Source organism: Coenobita brevimanus, chromosome 93 (genome assembly GCF_032717465.1).
Source record: "Coenobita brevimanus isolate Jiangsu-jjx chromosome 93, ASM3271746v2, whole genome shotgun sequence".
NCBI classification, from domain to species: domain Eukaryota; kingdom Metazoa; phylum Arthropoda; class Malacostraca; order Decapoda; family Coenobitidae; genus Coenobita; species Coenobita brevimanus.
The window spans coordinates 50,116,945-50,132,391 of record NC_137046.1 but is presented as its reverse complement, the minus strand read 5'-3'; the positions used below and the strand labels follow the sequence as shown (position 1 = coordinate 50,132,391).

General features: G+C 44.5%; 1 protein-coding gene across 1 annotated transcript in view; it reads left to right on the top strand.

Annotated features, from left to right (window-relative positions):
• LOC145412588 (V-type proton ATPase 116 kDa subunit a 1-like) overlaps nucleotides 1-15,447 on the top strand; it is a 105,044-nt gene that overhangs the window by 84,967 nt on the left and 4,630 nt on the right. The window contains exons 15-16 of the mRNA XM_080282495.1: nucleotides 4,136-4,346; nucleotides 5,564-5,735. Coding sequence (XP_080138621.1) covers nucleotides 4,136-4,346; nucleotides 5,564-5,735 — 383 coding nt within the window. The remainder of the gene's footprint in view (nucleotides 1-4,135; nucleotides 4,347-5,563; nucleotides 5,736-15,447) is intronic.

Sequence of the window (15,447 nt, the reverse complement as noted above, 5' to 3'; positions counted from 1 at the left end):
TGCATAGCACCGATTTAAGGGCCTGTTCACACCAATAAGGGACATAAAAGAGTGAAACAAATGCAAAGGAACCACAGAATGAGGTTTGAGAGGTGAGTATGGAAAATACAGTACACTAACATTATTCTGGGTTCTTACAATAAGTTCATGGCCATCTCGATGAATAACCCGCCTCCTCTCAGACTCTGACAGTATAAAGGTGCACCTGAAGCACCTACAGTAATCAAGTCTTGCAATTCACTTAGTCATTTGCACTCTGAATTCTAATTTCTTAACACTGTGCATTCTTTTCTCACTTGTGCTCTGTTGTACTTTCCCGTAACCAGTGTTGCACTCTGCACTTACGTCTTTGCACTCTGAATTCTAATTTCTTAACACTGCACATTCTTTTCTCACTTGCACTCTGTTGTACTTTAATGAAATCAGTGTTGCACTCTGCATTTAAGTCTTTGCATTTTGATTTCTAATTTCTTAACACTGCGCACTGTACTTTACACTGCACAGCACAGTAAATTCCTGTGTGGTGTAGTGGTGAGTTTTTGCTGTTTATTCACTGTCTGAGTCTGAGAGTAGGTGATGCAGGTGGCCTAGTGGTGCATCGCTGGGACGTGGTGATGGACTACCCACTGCAGACGACTCTGAAGAGTGGCGCAAACTCACGTCCAGTGGTGACTTCACCGTGGCTGATGTGCTTGGCTGTGGCTTGGAGGTGGAAGGCCTGTCTTGGGGAGGTAGCGATGTGGAGCCAGGGCTGGGCACAGTGGGGGTAACGGGCCTGAAAATACTGTCGGTGGTTGATTGACACAAGGAACGACGATTCTGGCGATTGATGATGCGCTGCCTGAAAGCACGCACTTCCTCCACAAGTCCCAAGGGCCCCATCTTCCCGTCGCAGTCCGGGTGTTCCAGGTAGTCGAGAACGAACTTGACGTGCTCCCTGAGTACGCTCAGCTTGGGGATGGCTGGAGTAGTGGCACGCTGAGAGGAGGCCGCATCATCGTTGCTGTCCTCATCGGAATCTTCAAGCTGGGTACTTACTGTATACCGGCAGCCAAAGATGTGATCTCGATATCAGACATGATCTGATACCCAGGATCCCCCTCGTCGTGATCCAACCACTTACACACTTCGTCCACATCAACATCGTCGCTAGCCGCACGAAGATGTGCATAGAAGTCATCCACGTCAAAACCTAGAAAATCGTGCTCTACGTCGGCTCCGAGGAGAAGATGAGACCAACCGTTTTCCAGAGTCTTTACAGAGACTTCCCTCCAAGCACTGGCCCAGTTGTAGATGGCAGACTTGATGTTGTAGCAGCGAAGGTTTTCCAGAGTCCGCTGGCCTTGCATGTCCCGTCCCTCCCTGCGCTCGTCCTCGTCCTCGAGAACAAGCATCACCTCGTCCAGGAACTTCTGACGGTACAGCCTCTTCATTGCCACGATCACTTCTTGGTCCATTGGTTGGATGAGAACAGTCATATTAGGTGGCAGAAACATGCACCTAATGCGGCCATTCTCAGCCACTAACTCCTTGTCGGACGGATGCCCAGGTGGATGGATGGATTATTGCTTTGACAACACAGGAGGTTGGGGGGGGGGGAGGGGAAGAAATTAGGACTTTCTTCTAACAGAGATCAAAGGGCTGTATTACCAAAACAATCCCACAGTTTTCAACAGTTATTTCTGAAGTAGGCTGTGTGAAGATGATATGTCTTTCTTCACTTATTGCTGACTGCACTATTTAACGTGGGATGCAGGCTGAGTACATCTACTTATTACATGTATTAAATAAATGATTAAAACTATGGACTTCCTCACACCTTTGCAGAGTCACCTTTAATAATACAGCTGAAATAGATCGACCATAGGTTGCCCCACCCTGTGTAAACATAGGAATGAGGGTTGGTTTGGTGTGGATGAATGATGACAATAGTCTGATCAATAATGACTGGTACCATACCTTTGAATAATGGGACCATTTTTAATTCATTTCATTTAATTTTGTTTATAAAGGTTCCAACATGTTAGCATGCATCGGCCTTGGGAACAAACCTACTGTAATGGCAGCCTCCAAGCTGCTCGATCTCTGGAAGCCTCCCTATTCAGTCCCTTAACCCTGAGGTCACACACTATGACTTCATCCCATGTCTTTTCAGTCTGCCTCTCAACCGTACCCCCAACATTCACACTTCTCACTTTCTGCACCCATTTGTAATCCCCCATCTTTTCCCTTTGGATAATACATTGACTGTGGAATTGAGCAAAGTATGCTGAAGGTTTAAATTAAGTGGTTGGATATATGGCCCATATGATTATTTTAACTGCTGTACTGCTTTCTCAGATCCATCTTGTCATGGAAAGTAGCCAAGAGGTTGGATGACAGTGATGATTATGTTTAGTTACCTGATAGTAAACACCATATTTTATGGTTTGGGAGGACTGCCTCTCATATTGGCCTCAATATAGCCGTGATTATATAATTATGTTTCTGAACTCCTTTCCTCTTCCATCAGAGAAAGGATAATGGACTGCAGAAATGCATCTTCAGCATACAGTGTACTGGAGTTACACTCAAACTGACCTGGAGCCCCAAGAATAAAACAGTATTGTAGTAATTGCAACAACAACAGCAACACTTAATGTGTATTTAATTTTTAGTATTATGTGCCTAGGCTTTAGGGAAACTTTAAGCAGTACTGTAATTATGCAGGCATGGATGAGGGGGCCATGGAAGTGTATGTCCCCCCCATGTTTGGCAGACCAGTGATTATTGATGATAAAAGAACAATGCTACTTACCATAACATGCAAAAATATTATGCATAAATGTTATCATAGCATCATTTCAGTGATAAGAGGGATTTAGCTGTGACTTTGGTAGTCAGTTTGTGTGATTTCAACCTTGTGTTAATTTTGCTAGGAATCATGCGCCTCCTCCCCCCCACCACCCTGCACACCTTTAAAGGTGCTGTGATTGTAACAGTTTTTGTTATAGATAGGGAAGGTAATCAAACATATGGTCTCAGTGCAGTACATCATTGACGATATCTCTTTCTGTCGTCTTTGTCCTAACAGTTTCCCCACGTTAATGCATTGGATGAGTAACCTATTATGTATGCAAGGTAAAAAAAAAAGTATCGGTGCACAGGGGGTCCAATGCCTACTGTAAACATTCAACCAGCCACTGATATTCGCATTGTAATATTCGCAAAGTGTCATTGTGTATGAACATGTAATACTTACTACTGTATGTAATATCACACTGGCTGGTCATGTAAGGCATGCACCTGACAGCAGGGTTACCAATGTGTGATGCGTTTGCCGCTACTTGTCACTGGCCTTCGTTCCGTGTCATAATGATTCGTGCAGATAGCGCACCGATACTTTTTTTTTTACCTTGTGTACAGTATTCATTTATTTATGTCCAGATGTTGCTACTCCTAACCCTGCTCTAGGGTGGGAAAGGAGGTGCAGGTGATGGTGATGATGATGATGGTTAATTTTTTATGGCTTGAACCAGTGAAGTCTCCCCAATTCCATCCCGATCCCCTATTTTGTCACAAGAGTTATGAACCTACTTGCAATTTAGGTGGTAGGCAGTGGTTCTAGTGAACACTGCATATTTTTATATTACAGGTATTGATGGGGCAGTGTAGGATTGGATGATGGATGGATGGATGGAATTTGTTATACTGTGCTCAAGATAAAATAATGAATAGCATGTTTGCATGACATGCTGGGTAATACAGAAGCAAGAATGTACTTGAGATAAAATAATGAGTAGCATGCTTGCATAACATAATGGGTAATAAAAAAAGAAGAATCAAACTTAGAATGACAGGCCCGTAGCCGGGGGAGAAGGGGATCAGGAGGGTCGGATGACCCCCCCCCCACCTGTCTAAAGGTTCACTTTCTCATGATCTGTTTTTTATTATCAGTGGAAAAAGAGTCACTCCATTATTCTAGTTTTGTGCTGCTTCTTAATGTCGCTTATGCATACACCCAGACCCCCATAGCAAGCATGCAGCAAACCTTTGACCAGCCAGCTACTGTGCAAGTCTGGATTCAGCAGAAATGATACCCCCCCCCCCCTTCAGAATGTCTGGCTACTGGCCTGAATGAGTGCATTGATTGCAGGTGATGCAGGCCAATGGAGGAGAAGGTGTGATGGAGGAGGGGGGTGGAGATGCAGCAGCAGCAGCAGCAGCAGCAGCAGCTACCCCTGAGGAACATGACATGGGTGAGATAATGATCCACCAGGGCATCCATACCATTGAATTCGTCTTGGGTTCAGTCTCACACACCGCTTCATACCTTCGACTTTGGGCTCTATCTCTTGCCCATGCCCGTAAGTTTCACATGGTTGTACGGTAATCATTGTAAATTCCTATTCTGCGAGTTTGTGTACTGTACTTCTTACCATAATATGATATTGCTGCTAATGCCTTTATGTTACCCATAGTTCTTATACTGCATTTTGTATGAACTACCTCATAGGTATATGCATGTTATCTCAAGAAATGTAATGGTCTTGGGAGTAATGTGCTTCAAAGCAAATCATTATCATTAGATGAGACTCAGTACCAGTGTAGTAGAATATCCTTGGCTAAAACAGAATTGAGGCCTTGTGCATAACAGTTCCTAGTTGACTTGATTTCTGGCAGCCTCCCTATTCAGTCCCTTATTCCTGAAGTCACAGTCTATGATGGTTTTCAAATCTCTCTCTGCCAGGAAAACTGTATTATCAGTAAAAGACACGCTAGTGTGCGTGTGTTACCAGGAGAAGGTTCTGCTATGGCCATCCCCTTTAGTTTGCCTCAGCACCTAATGCTTTCCGGTGCAGGTGATAATTTTGCATCACTGTAACCCATCGAAGTTCAGACCTGCACCAGTGCACATCCAGTGGAGACACATGTATGGGATACAGTGATGCAAAACTCCTGCTCACATCAGCAAGCATTTGGTGTGCATGTTGCCTCTTGGGGGTTTCAGGAAGGAGAAGGACATCAGAAGTGATGATGAGCATGCATATGTAAATTACTCCTCTTGAAGATATCTTCAATTTTTATGACAGCTTTAAGTCAACATTTATCTCTCAGTTTAATAGATTACTAAAGTTTTGGCAAGTGTGATAAGCTGTCTATCTACAGATTTTTTTCAAGGGCTGATAATTATGATGCCTAATAACTGTTAATATAGATTAGATTATCTTTAAAGAAATATAGAGAAATAGCACAAAACTACTGTACATTCTTTTTAACACTTCTGGCATATCATCAGGTCTTCATGTGATATTTAATATGTGATTCACGGTACCTCTAGTTTTTCAAATCTAAATTTTCAGCTTCCATTTAATGTGTGTGCAGTGAAAGAATTGTGTACATTAGACTAGTTCCAAATTTAAGTATGGGCTTTGAGTGTAAACAATGAGTTGTTTAATTTCTGATGGAATTTTTTGTTCTTAAGAAATAAACATATATTGGAAAAGGATATTTGTTCCTGAGGAGCTTAAAGTTACCAGTGTGTTTCCTTGGATTTTAACTTTAAAAATTAATGCATCACCAGAGCTGAGTGAAGTGCTGTGGGGGATGGTCCTGCGCATTGGGTTGACTGCAGGTGGACAAGGTGGGGGTGTGGTGATGTACTTTATCTTTGCTGCTTGGGCCTCGCTGACTGTGGCCATCCTTGTGCTGATGGAGGGTCTTTCAGCCTTCCTCCACACACTGCGACTTCACTGGTAAGTTGATTAAATATACTGTATATACTGTAATTGGGAAATGGGTTGTAAAAGTAAGTGATATGTGCACAATAATAAGGAAGGAAAACAATTACCATACAGAATTGGAACACGTCCTTTAAATTGTCATGTTTTTATGTCTCAGTTCTGAAAATTAAGTACAGTTTTTGTAAAACTGAAAACATGATACAGTAATACGTAAGAATCTGGATTGATTCATTAGGTCATGCATAGCCATCTTGTTGTAGTAAAAGATTTAAAATCTGCTTCTTTTAACAGAATGGTTTATATCCAAGGGGTGGTTGGGGTTTATTGCTCATGTAATGCCACTCAGGGATGAGTGAGGTTGGTCACTCTCTTCTTAAATGTCAGGACCAACTGCCTAGCCCCAGGCTCCTACGCTCCTCGTGGGGCAATGTAGGATTGGATGATGAATGGATGGATGGAGAGTGAAAGACTGACTGACTGAGAGGGCGTATGTAGATGAAGACAAGAGAGGGAGAGGGAGGGGGAGACCGAGGATGAGGTGGAGGGAAGGAGTTGAAAGGTATATTAGGGAGGGGGGAGTGAGTTGGGGGAGGGCAATCAAATGGTGGGTGACAGAGCGACTTGGAGGCGTTTTGTCTGTGGCCACCCATTGCGGGATTAGGATGTCAGGCTATAGATAGATAGATTCTTGTAACATACATGAAGAATAGTAGTGCAAAATTTAATATGATAATAAAAAGTCAAATAGATTTATTTTTTATCTTGTGCTCATGTACTGTATGGTTGATAACTTTGGACATATATGCATGTGTAGAGAGGGAGGGAGGTTCTTTGCACAATGCCTGTTAATGCAGTAAAAAACAGATACCAGGTATTGCATTAATTGAGCAAGATTATTTGGGATATCAGAAAAGGAAGTATGTCAGGTAATGCACTGCTGGATAAATGGGGGATTACTGTATACACTAATCTCTCAGTTATCTGACATAATTCAGCCCAAACCCTCCCCTATGGCCAGATATTGCAAAAATGCTGGATATTGCATTGGTACCCCCAGTCAGCTATCCATTCAGCATTGAGCCAGATAATGAGGTGTTGAGAATGACTGGGGCGAACTCACTGAAACATAGTTTTGAGAAAACGAGGATTAAAGTTTGCCATTTGCAAATCATCATACGAGGCTATCCACAGAGCAATGCCAAACCTGTCATAATCAGTAAACCAAGAAAATGTAGGTTAGACAAGGGATATTTTTTACCCCTGGCGCTATGGGAGTTCCTCCAGGGAGCATCGTTATAAAAATGCTAACAGGCAATCCATGGAGGAACCACCAAGATGCTATGTGTCCAGAATTCATTAGTCTGCCCTCAATTTTCTCGGTTTTGATTTTGGTGCATTCAGCATTATTCCTTGGAGCTCCTCATATCCCCACTATACATTTATAAATTTTGCTGAATGAGGTCTCATTTTAAAGCCTGTTTCATGCAGAGTATGTCTGTTGTGGTAAATAAACTGTTTTATATGGTTATGGTGCAAACTAATGTTCAGTAATATAATGGTGTGAAATGAACAGTAATGGAATTAATAATGAATTTTTGTCCTAAAAACATTTTAAATCATTGTAAGTAATAAAAAAATGTTAAACAAAGGTAACATTCACTCTAGATGATGTGCCTGCTCCACTAAAGAAGCTGGTGTGTTGAGAAGGGTATGGTAGGTAACTAGTAGTCGATCTGGTCATCATCTGATGCCACCTCCTCCTCAGCAGCAAGTGAAGTTGATTGGCTGGCAATTACATTATCAAGAAACCCACCTTATTACTGTCTTAAGTATCGTCAGAGTTCCTTGAGGTCTTCAGCTTTTTCCATGGAGATCTATATGGATTGGTGGTACTTGACAGGCAGGGGTATCACAGCTAAGTTAAAGAATGGGTTATAAGCTGGGGCCATTCCTGCATGCTGATTGTTTCAAGGAAGAGATGAAATGGGTGATTGGCGAGGAGTGCCACGGTCGAGTTGGCCTCCTGTCAATCCAAGCCAGACACCAACTGTTGCTCGTGATCTTGGCTGAATACACCATAGTTTTTCATGGGGCTTACCTTAGAAAGACAGAGGCGAACTCGTATCCATCCATTCTCATATTGTAGAGCGAAGTCTACTGAAAATGCTCGTATAATAATCAAATTTTTGCAGAGGTGGCGAGTTTGCTTCCATCATTCTTAGCCCCTAAAACGCGGATCGTCGCATTTGCGACGGTCGGCCCAAAGGGCAGAACGGCGGATCGTCGCGTTTGCGATTTGAGTTAATTTTGAATAACCGCGGGCAAGCAGGCTCCAGCTGGTATTGTCTATCAGTCCCGCCACCCGTGAGCTACGTTTAGCACACTTGACCTTTGTACTATTGACCTCGGTTGTTGCCAAGTATCATTTTTTTTACCCACCGATGCACCGATGCGCGGCCCTCCCTCGTCGTGCGATATGGCAACGCGCGGACGGCTGATACGTGTCAATCTGCGCCGTCATCTCGCAAGCACTTTTTGCTATTGGGAAACGCTTGTTTCCCCAGTTGTCACACTTCATCTGTGCCTTCTAGCCCTCCGAAAAAGGGTTTTGTGACCTCAACCCCCTTCAAAACCTTACCAGGAATTACTAAGGGCCTAAGTGACTCTGCAATAGCCTCAGAACTTTTGAAAGCCTCAATGGACTATGGCAGTGACGTCGGTGTGTGGTCGAGCCTGGCTGAGTCTGACACACAATCCAGTGCAGAGTCCGGGCCAGAAGTGATTGTTTCTGTGCCGGAGGAGAGTGTGTCAGTGCCCAGCACCTCAGCAGGGAAGGCTCCTGTGAGAAGGGGCCTCGAGTATGGGAAGGGGGAAAAACGGAAAAGGAGCGGTGACCCCAGCTCACCGCCATTGTCCCCTACGCCACGTCACGCCACCGCAAACCCGCCATGTACTCCCAGCCCTATTCTCTCGTCCTCCTCCTCTGCTGCCCTGTCTCCTGAGTCGTCGGAGTCTCCTTCACCACCTCGAAAGGGAAGTAAACGTGCAACATTACGTTCGAGAGGTTTTCGTAGGCCTAGTGTTCGTGTTGGTAGAGCAAAAACTTTGTCCCCTAGTATAAGGCTAGCTCGTAGGGAGGGAACTCGCACTAGGCAACTCGGCAGTCACGCCACCGCGAGTGACCTTGAGCCCAGTGATAATGTCCCCACCACCACCACCACCACCACAACACCAACACGACCTGGGATAGCCTCTGCCTCACATACTGTTGCACCGCCTGCCTCACCCACTCCCACACGACCTGCCTCACCCCCCGCCGCCCCAAGCACCTCCCAGCCTAGGCAGGGAACGCTGGATGCCTTCGTGTGGTCAGAGGGATCAGATTTTGTGCCGGAGGATCTGCCCTTTGACGACAGTGGGTGTGGACTTCAGGCTGACTTCCCTGTGGACGAGGATGGTGAATGCCTTGACTACCTGTTGGCCTTCCTTGACGACGAGGTTATGGAGCACATCTGTACCGAGACAAACAGGTACGAGGGGCAGTGTGCTCCAGTTCGCGAAGGAGAAGGTGAGGCGGCCACGCCATCCACGTCGCGGATGGCAGCATGGGTGCCTCTTACGATCCGCGAACTTTTTGTATTTATTGGATTGATGTTGCTAATGCCACACAACTGGAAACACAAGTTAGAAGAATACTGGACTTCCGACGAGCTGTGCCCAACACCCATTTTCAATAAATACATGAGCCGCGATCGTTTTAGGCAGCTGATGACTTACCTTCACTTCGCGAACAATGATGAGCCTTCCCAAACTGACCCATTATGGAAAGTGAGGGGAATCCTGAACATGATCAAAGATAAGTTTACGAGGTTCCTGCGCTCTTTCAAGAAAGTCGTGATTGACGAGTCCTTGGTATTGTTCAGGGGCCGTCTTCGGTTCGTCCAGTACATTCCAAGCAAACGCCACCGCTTTGGAATCAAGTTTTTCGTGCTGTGCGACTGCAAGACGGGGTTCATCCTTGACTTCGTCATTTACACCGCCAGCAATGTCGACTTGGATAAGACTGACCCCCTTGGATTCTCTGTTTCTGTGGTGAAAGTGCTTTTGGAAAAGTACTTTGGCGAGAATCATGTCCTGTATACGGACAATTGCTATACCGCTCCTAAACTCGCCAAGTACCTTTCTGAACACGGCGTCGGCTCCTGTGGCACTGTCAGAAGCAAAAGGGCACATTACCCTACCTTCCCCGAGGCTGAAAAGTCAAAGCGGGGAGACGTGCACCTGAAGAAATCTGACAAGATGCTTGCGATCAGGTGGCATGATAAGAGTCGTGAACATGCTCACCACAGTACACAAGGGGGAAATGCTGGCAACAGGGAAGGTCGACAGAAGGACTGGCGAGCCTGTGATGAAGCCTGATGCTGTCATTGACTATAACGTCAATATGCGGCTGGTGGACAAGTCTGATATGATGATTGGAGAGATTGACTGCCTGAGGAAAAATCGTCGTTGGTACAGGAAGGTGTTCTTGCACTTGATTGATATGTGCATGTTGAACGCCTTCATCCTGTATAAAATCAAGAACAGGAAGCCAGCCAACTACTCTCTCAGACGATTTTCCAAGACTTGTGTCTACCAGCTGCTTCAGTGTTACGGCCAGGTTCTTTCTACAGGTCCCAAACGCCACCCTCACACACCTCCAGACCGCCTACAGTGTCAGGCCTACCTTCAGCGACACCGCCTGGAGCCACTGCCAGCCACTGCAAAGAGGGGGAAAGCACTGAGGAGGTGTCATGTGTGCAGCCACACTACCAGGCAGGACAGAACCTTTAGGCGCACCTCCTTGCAGTGCAAAGAGTGCAAAGTTCCCCTCTGTGCTTACCCATGTTTCTTTGACTACCACAGCCTAAGTAGATTTTGAAAATAAGGGTAAGATTCTTTGAAATAATACTGAGAGTGACAGTGATAATATTGTTTAGTTTTCTTTTACGTGCTGACAGTGACAGCCTGATGAGTGTAAATTAGTGTATGTACTTGTAAAAGCACTGACAGTGATAGTGTTTTTTGGTGTAAATAATTGTACATAGTAATAATATAAGTATTGTGAGTGACAGTCACTCCAGTGTAAGAAGATGAAAGCATATTTTCCTATTCTATGTTCTGACAGTGACAGTTTGTTGTGTAGAAAATATTATTTTTATAACACTGGACAGTGACACTGATGAATAAGGCAAAAAAAAGAACAGATACAGTGAAAGTGAGCGATAGAAATGAAGTGCGAGTGGCCGACAGGAGCGAGAATAAAGTGCCTGCCGTAAGGCTGAATAAACTCGCGCCGTGGTGGTCTTCCTCAGTCCCAATCCACAATACTGGCAGTGACAGTGATTTTTATGGCCGTAATAGTGACAGGCAAACGTTTGCGAAGTCCTATGATGAAAAAAAATGTAGTATACGTGTTTTTTGCCGACAAAAGGCAAATGTGACAATAGTGACGGGAAGATCGCCACCGCGCTGCATGTCGGCCGTGCGCTCCGTTCATTTTAGCCTTATTTTCAGTGCCTATTTACAAATACGGATTCCAAACAACCTGTACGTTGTTGTATAAAGTGTACTGTGACAGATTGAGGCTGTGGTAGAAAGAAAACCGGGTTCTGGAGGTGTGAGAGTGAAGACTTTGTTACCCAACTTTGCAAGTCTTCACAAGTCCTTTGGTAGTCAACAAAGGCTCAACATTTGGCTCAGGAGAAAGCTGAATGTAAGTACTATATGCCATAAAATTTTTAATGCTCTAGGGTTAATCTATGATTTTTGGCAAATATTTTCCCACAGGTACTCAGACCCCGCTACAACCCCGCCACAGCGGGGGGATCGCCCGTACACAGCCGCGTTTTAGGGGTTAATGCCTCATATGTCACCACCCTAAACTACCCGTCTCAACCCTCTATCCTAAAAACCTTTGTATAATGTTACCCATGAGTAAAAGATTACAATCAAGCATAAAATACAATATATACAGTATTGACACAGAGCACAGAGTACAGTATTATAGTCATAATCATACTCACCTAGTGCTGGCACTGCTACAAAAACCACAAACTCAGCCATCATGCAGAACTTGAATACAGTAGTCAGAGCACTAGGGCACGGAGCACTGAGGGGCCCCGAGGGAAGTCTCAACACTACAGCAATGAGCGAGGCACAGGGGGCCACAGGCTAAGTCACAGCACTTGGGGAGTAGCCACCACATGAGTCACAAATGCACACAGCACAGATAAGTCCACGCTATAACCAGTGGTGAGAATGAGAGGGCAACAGTTGACGTGGCTTATTGGATGGGCTGCTTCCACAGTGCATTGTGATTGGCTGGTGTGTGTTGCTGTGTTGTGGGGTCTGCCTATGCGCCAATTGGGTTCCATGTCTGAGCTGGATGATACACATTACTGCTGAAAAGTGCATAGTATCGCCAGTTGCTTCCCGCACCTGAGCCAGATGTCTGATTTTGCTGGATATTGTTTTAATAGAGCCAAGAAGAAAACACCAGATATTGTGGTGGGCCAGATATTGTTACGACGTAATTGAGAGATTACGGTATCTGCATGGATGGTGCATACTGTACTTGTCAAAGAACTGAAAGCAAGAACTGCAGGTATAGGTGCAAAACTGAAGTTGGATGGTAATGACTGGAGTCTTTTTGCCGATAGTGCTTTTTTGATGGCAGAAAGTGACTTAAGGTAGGTGGTAGTGACCACCATCCACTCACTTGATGTAATGCTGCCTACTTCTTCCATCACCTTTGTCATTCTCTTTCTGTGCCAGTCTTCTTTCTTCCTGTTTCTCCCATCTTTCCTGTCACTTTTTATTACTCTTCTTTCCTTTTCAGGTGGCTTTACATTGAGTGACAACCCAAATGGTTTCCTGTAAGCCAGGGGTGGTAACCATATAACCAACCCATATGTGTTTCCAACATGTCAGCAAGTGGGTTGGCAGAGGGTTAGTGCCCCTCCCTGTAAAACAACTAACTCAAATGACCACCCCTTATGGGATTTTGGTGTCTGGTTATAGGTAGATAGAGAGTGAGTGATTTGCAAAAGTTACTGAATGAGTTTGGTAGAGTTTGCACGAGAAGACTATTGAAGTGAAATGAAATTGAAGAATTGATATTGGTATATGAAAAGAAAGAAAATGACAGTAGATTTTGGCAAGCAGTACAATGTAGAGAGGAGAGACAGTAAACTGCAGGGTTCAGGTGGGAGATGAGATGCTTGAGGAGGTTGATAGTGTAAAATATTTTGGATCTATATTGTGTAAATATTGCAAAATGAAGGGCGAGGTTGAGGAGCGATCACGTCAAGGGAGAAGAGTAATTGTACAGTTCCATTGTCTTTTGAAGGTTAGAGTTGTCGTAGAGGTTGAAAGAGCTTAAGAAAAGATTAAAAGAGCCTTGCATTGTTTTCTTCTTCATTTTGTCAACATTCTTGTATGGGAGTGAAAGTTGGACACTGAGTAAGAGAGAACTATCTTGGTTGCAAACTGTAGAAATTATATTTAACAACAGCTGCAGGGAAGGACAGATGGTGTAAGTAATTGTGAAATTTCTGAGAATGAATGAATATAGGTGTTATGGAATGGAAGAAAAAGCTACTGGAGTGATGTGGCGATACTGGAGTGAGGTAGGGATTTACGGAGTGGAGAAAAAGGAATATGTTGAAACGGTATGGACATACACACACACAAAAAAAAAATGCACATAGATAGGGTACCAGAGAAAGTTTGTGAGGTTGAGATTGAGGGTAGTGTTGCTAGAGGCAAAACTCATGTGGTATGGAAGAAAAGAGTGGAGCAGTACATTGGTGAAGGCCGAGGAAGAGGAGTGTTTGAGAGAATGGGAGAGGTGTGTGAGAATAAACTATCCTGGAGGTGCTTTTATCATGATGATGCGTGCAGGCAGTGAGTGTTTTGCGGTAACTGTCAGTTCCATATTGCCCCTTTCAGAGTGTGGGACTCTGAGGCTAGGTTACTGTAGTCAAGAATATTTATTGGCAGGAGACTGAACTACACCATTGACGAAAAGCTGCAGATCTCTTTTGGGACTTGACCTGTAGTGCTTAAACCACAGTGCATTCCAGCCTGAGAGCTCTGTGGATGTTGTTACTAAGTCATGTACTGTCAGCCCTCCCCTAATGCGAGTATTTGCATCTGCACTGACCTCGCGTTAGGCAAATATTGCGTTAGAGGGACTCTTGAAAAACCTTATTTCCTCCCGCACCCCTGCCCAAAGTCCACTTTTTTCCCCCTTGTGGTGCAAAAATTTTTTAGACTCCCCAATTTAAACCTTCTAAAAGCATTAACCCCTTAAACACAGCTATGTACGGCCGATCCCCCCCCTGTGGCGGGGTTGTAGCGGGGTCTGAGTACCTGTGGGAAAATATTTGCCAAAAATCAGAGATTAACCTTAGAACATTAAAATTTTTATGGCATATAGTACTTACATTCAGCGTTCTCCTGAGACAGATGTTGAGCCTTCGTGGACTACCAAAGGACTTGTGAAGACTTGCAAAGTTGGGTAACAAAGTCTTCACTTTCACACCTCCAGAAACCCGGTTTTCTTTCTACCACAGCCTCAATCTGTCACAGTACACTTTATACAACAACGTACAGGTTGCTTGGAATCCGTATTTGTACAATAAGCACTGAAAATAAGGCTATAATGAACGGAGTGCACGGCCGACATGCAGCGCGGCGGCGATCTTCCCGTCACTGAACACACATTTCCCTTTTCACGGCTAAAAACACGTATACTACATTATTTTCCTTCATAGTACTTCACAAAGGCTCGCTTGGCACTATTACGGCCCTAAAAATCACTGTCACTGCCAGTATTGTGAAGCAGGAATGAGGAAGACCACCGCGGCGCGAGTTTATTCAGCCTTACGGCAGGCACTTTATTCTCGCTCCGGTCGGCCACTCGCACTTCATTTCTGTCGCTCACTTTCACTCTAGCTGTCAGTTTTTTGCCTTATTCATCAGTGTCACTGTCCATTGTTATAAAAATAATATTTTCTACACAACAAACTGTCACTGTCAGAACATAGAATAGAAACATATGCTTTCAACTTCTTACACTGGAGTGACTGTCACTCGCAATACTTATATTATTACTATGTACAATTATTTACACAAAAAAACACTGTCACTGTCAGTACGTAAAAGAAAACTAAACACTAGTATCACTGTCACTCTCAGTATTATTTTCAAGATTCTTACCCTTATTTTCAATATCTAGTCAGGCTGTGGTAGTCAAAGAAACACGGGTAAGCACAGAGGGGAATTTTGCACTCTTTGCACTGCAAGGAGGTGTGCCTAAATGTTCTGTCCTGCCTGGTAGTGTGGCTGCACACATGACACCTCCTCAGTGCTTTTCCCCTCTTGGCAGTGGCAGGCAGTGGCTCCAGGCGGTGTCGCTGAAGGTAGGCCTGACACTGTAGGCGGTCTGGAGGTGTGTGTGGGTGGCACTTGGGACCTGATGGCAGTACCTGCCCAAAACGCTGAAGCAGCTGGTACACACAAGTCTTTGAAAATCATCGGAGAGAGTAGTTTGCTGGCTTCCTGTTCTTGATCTTATACAGGATGAAGGCGTTCAGCATGCACATATCAATCAAGGGCAAGAACACCTTCCTGTACCAGCGACGGTTCCTCCTCAGGCAGTCTCTCTCTCCAATCATCA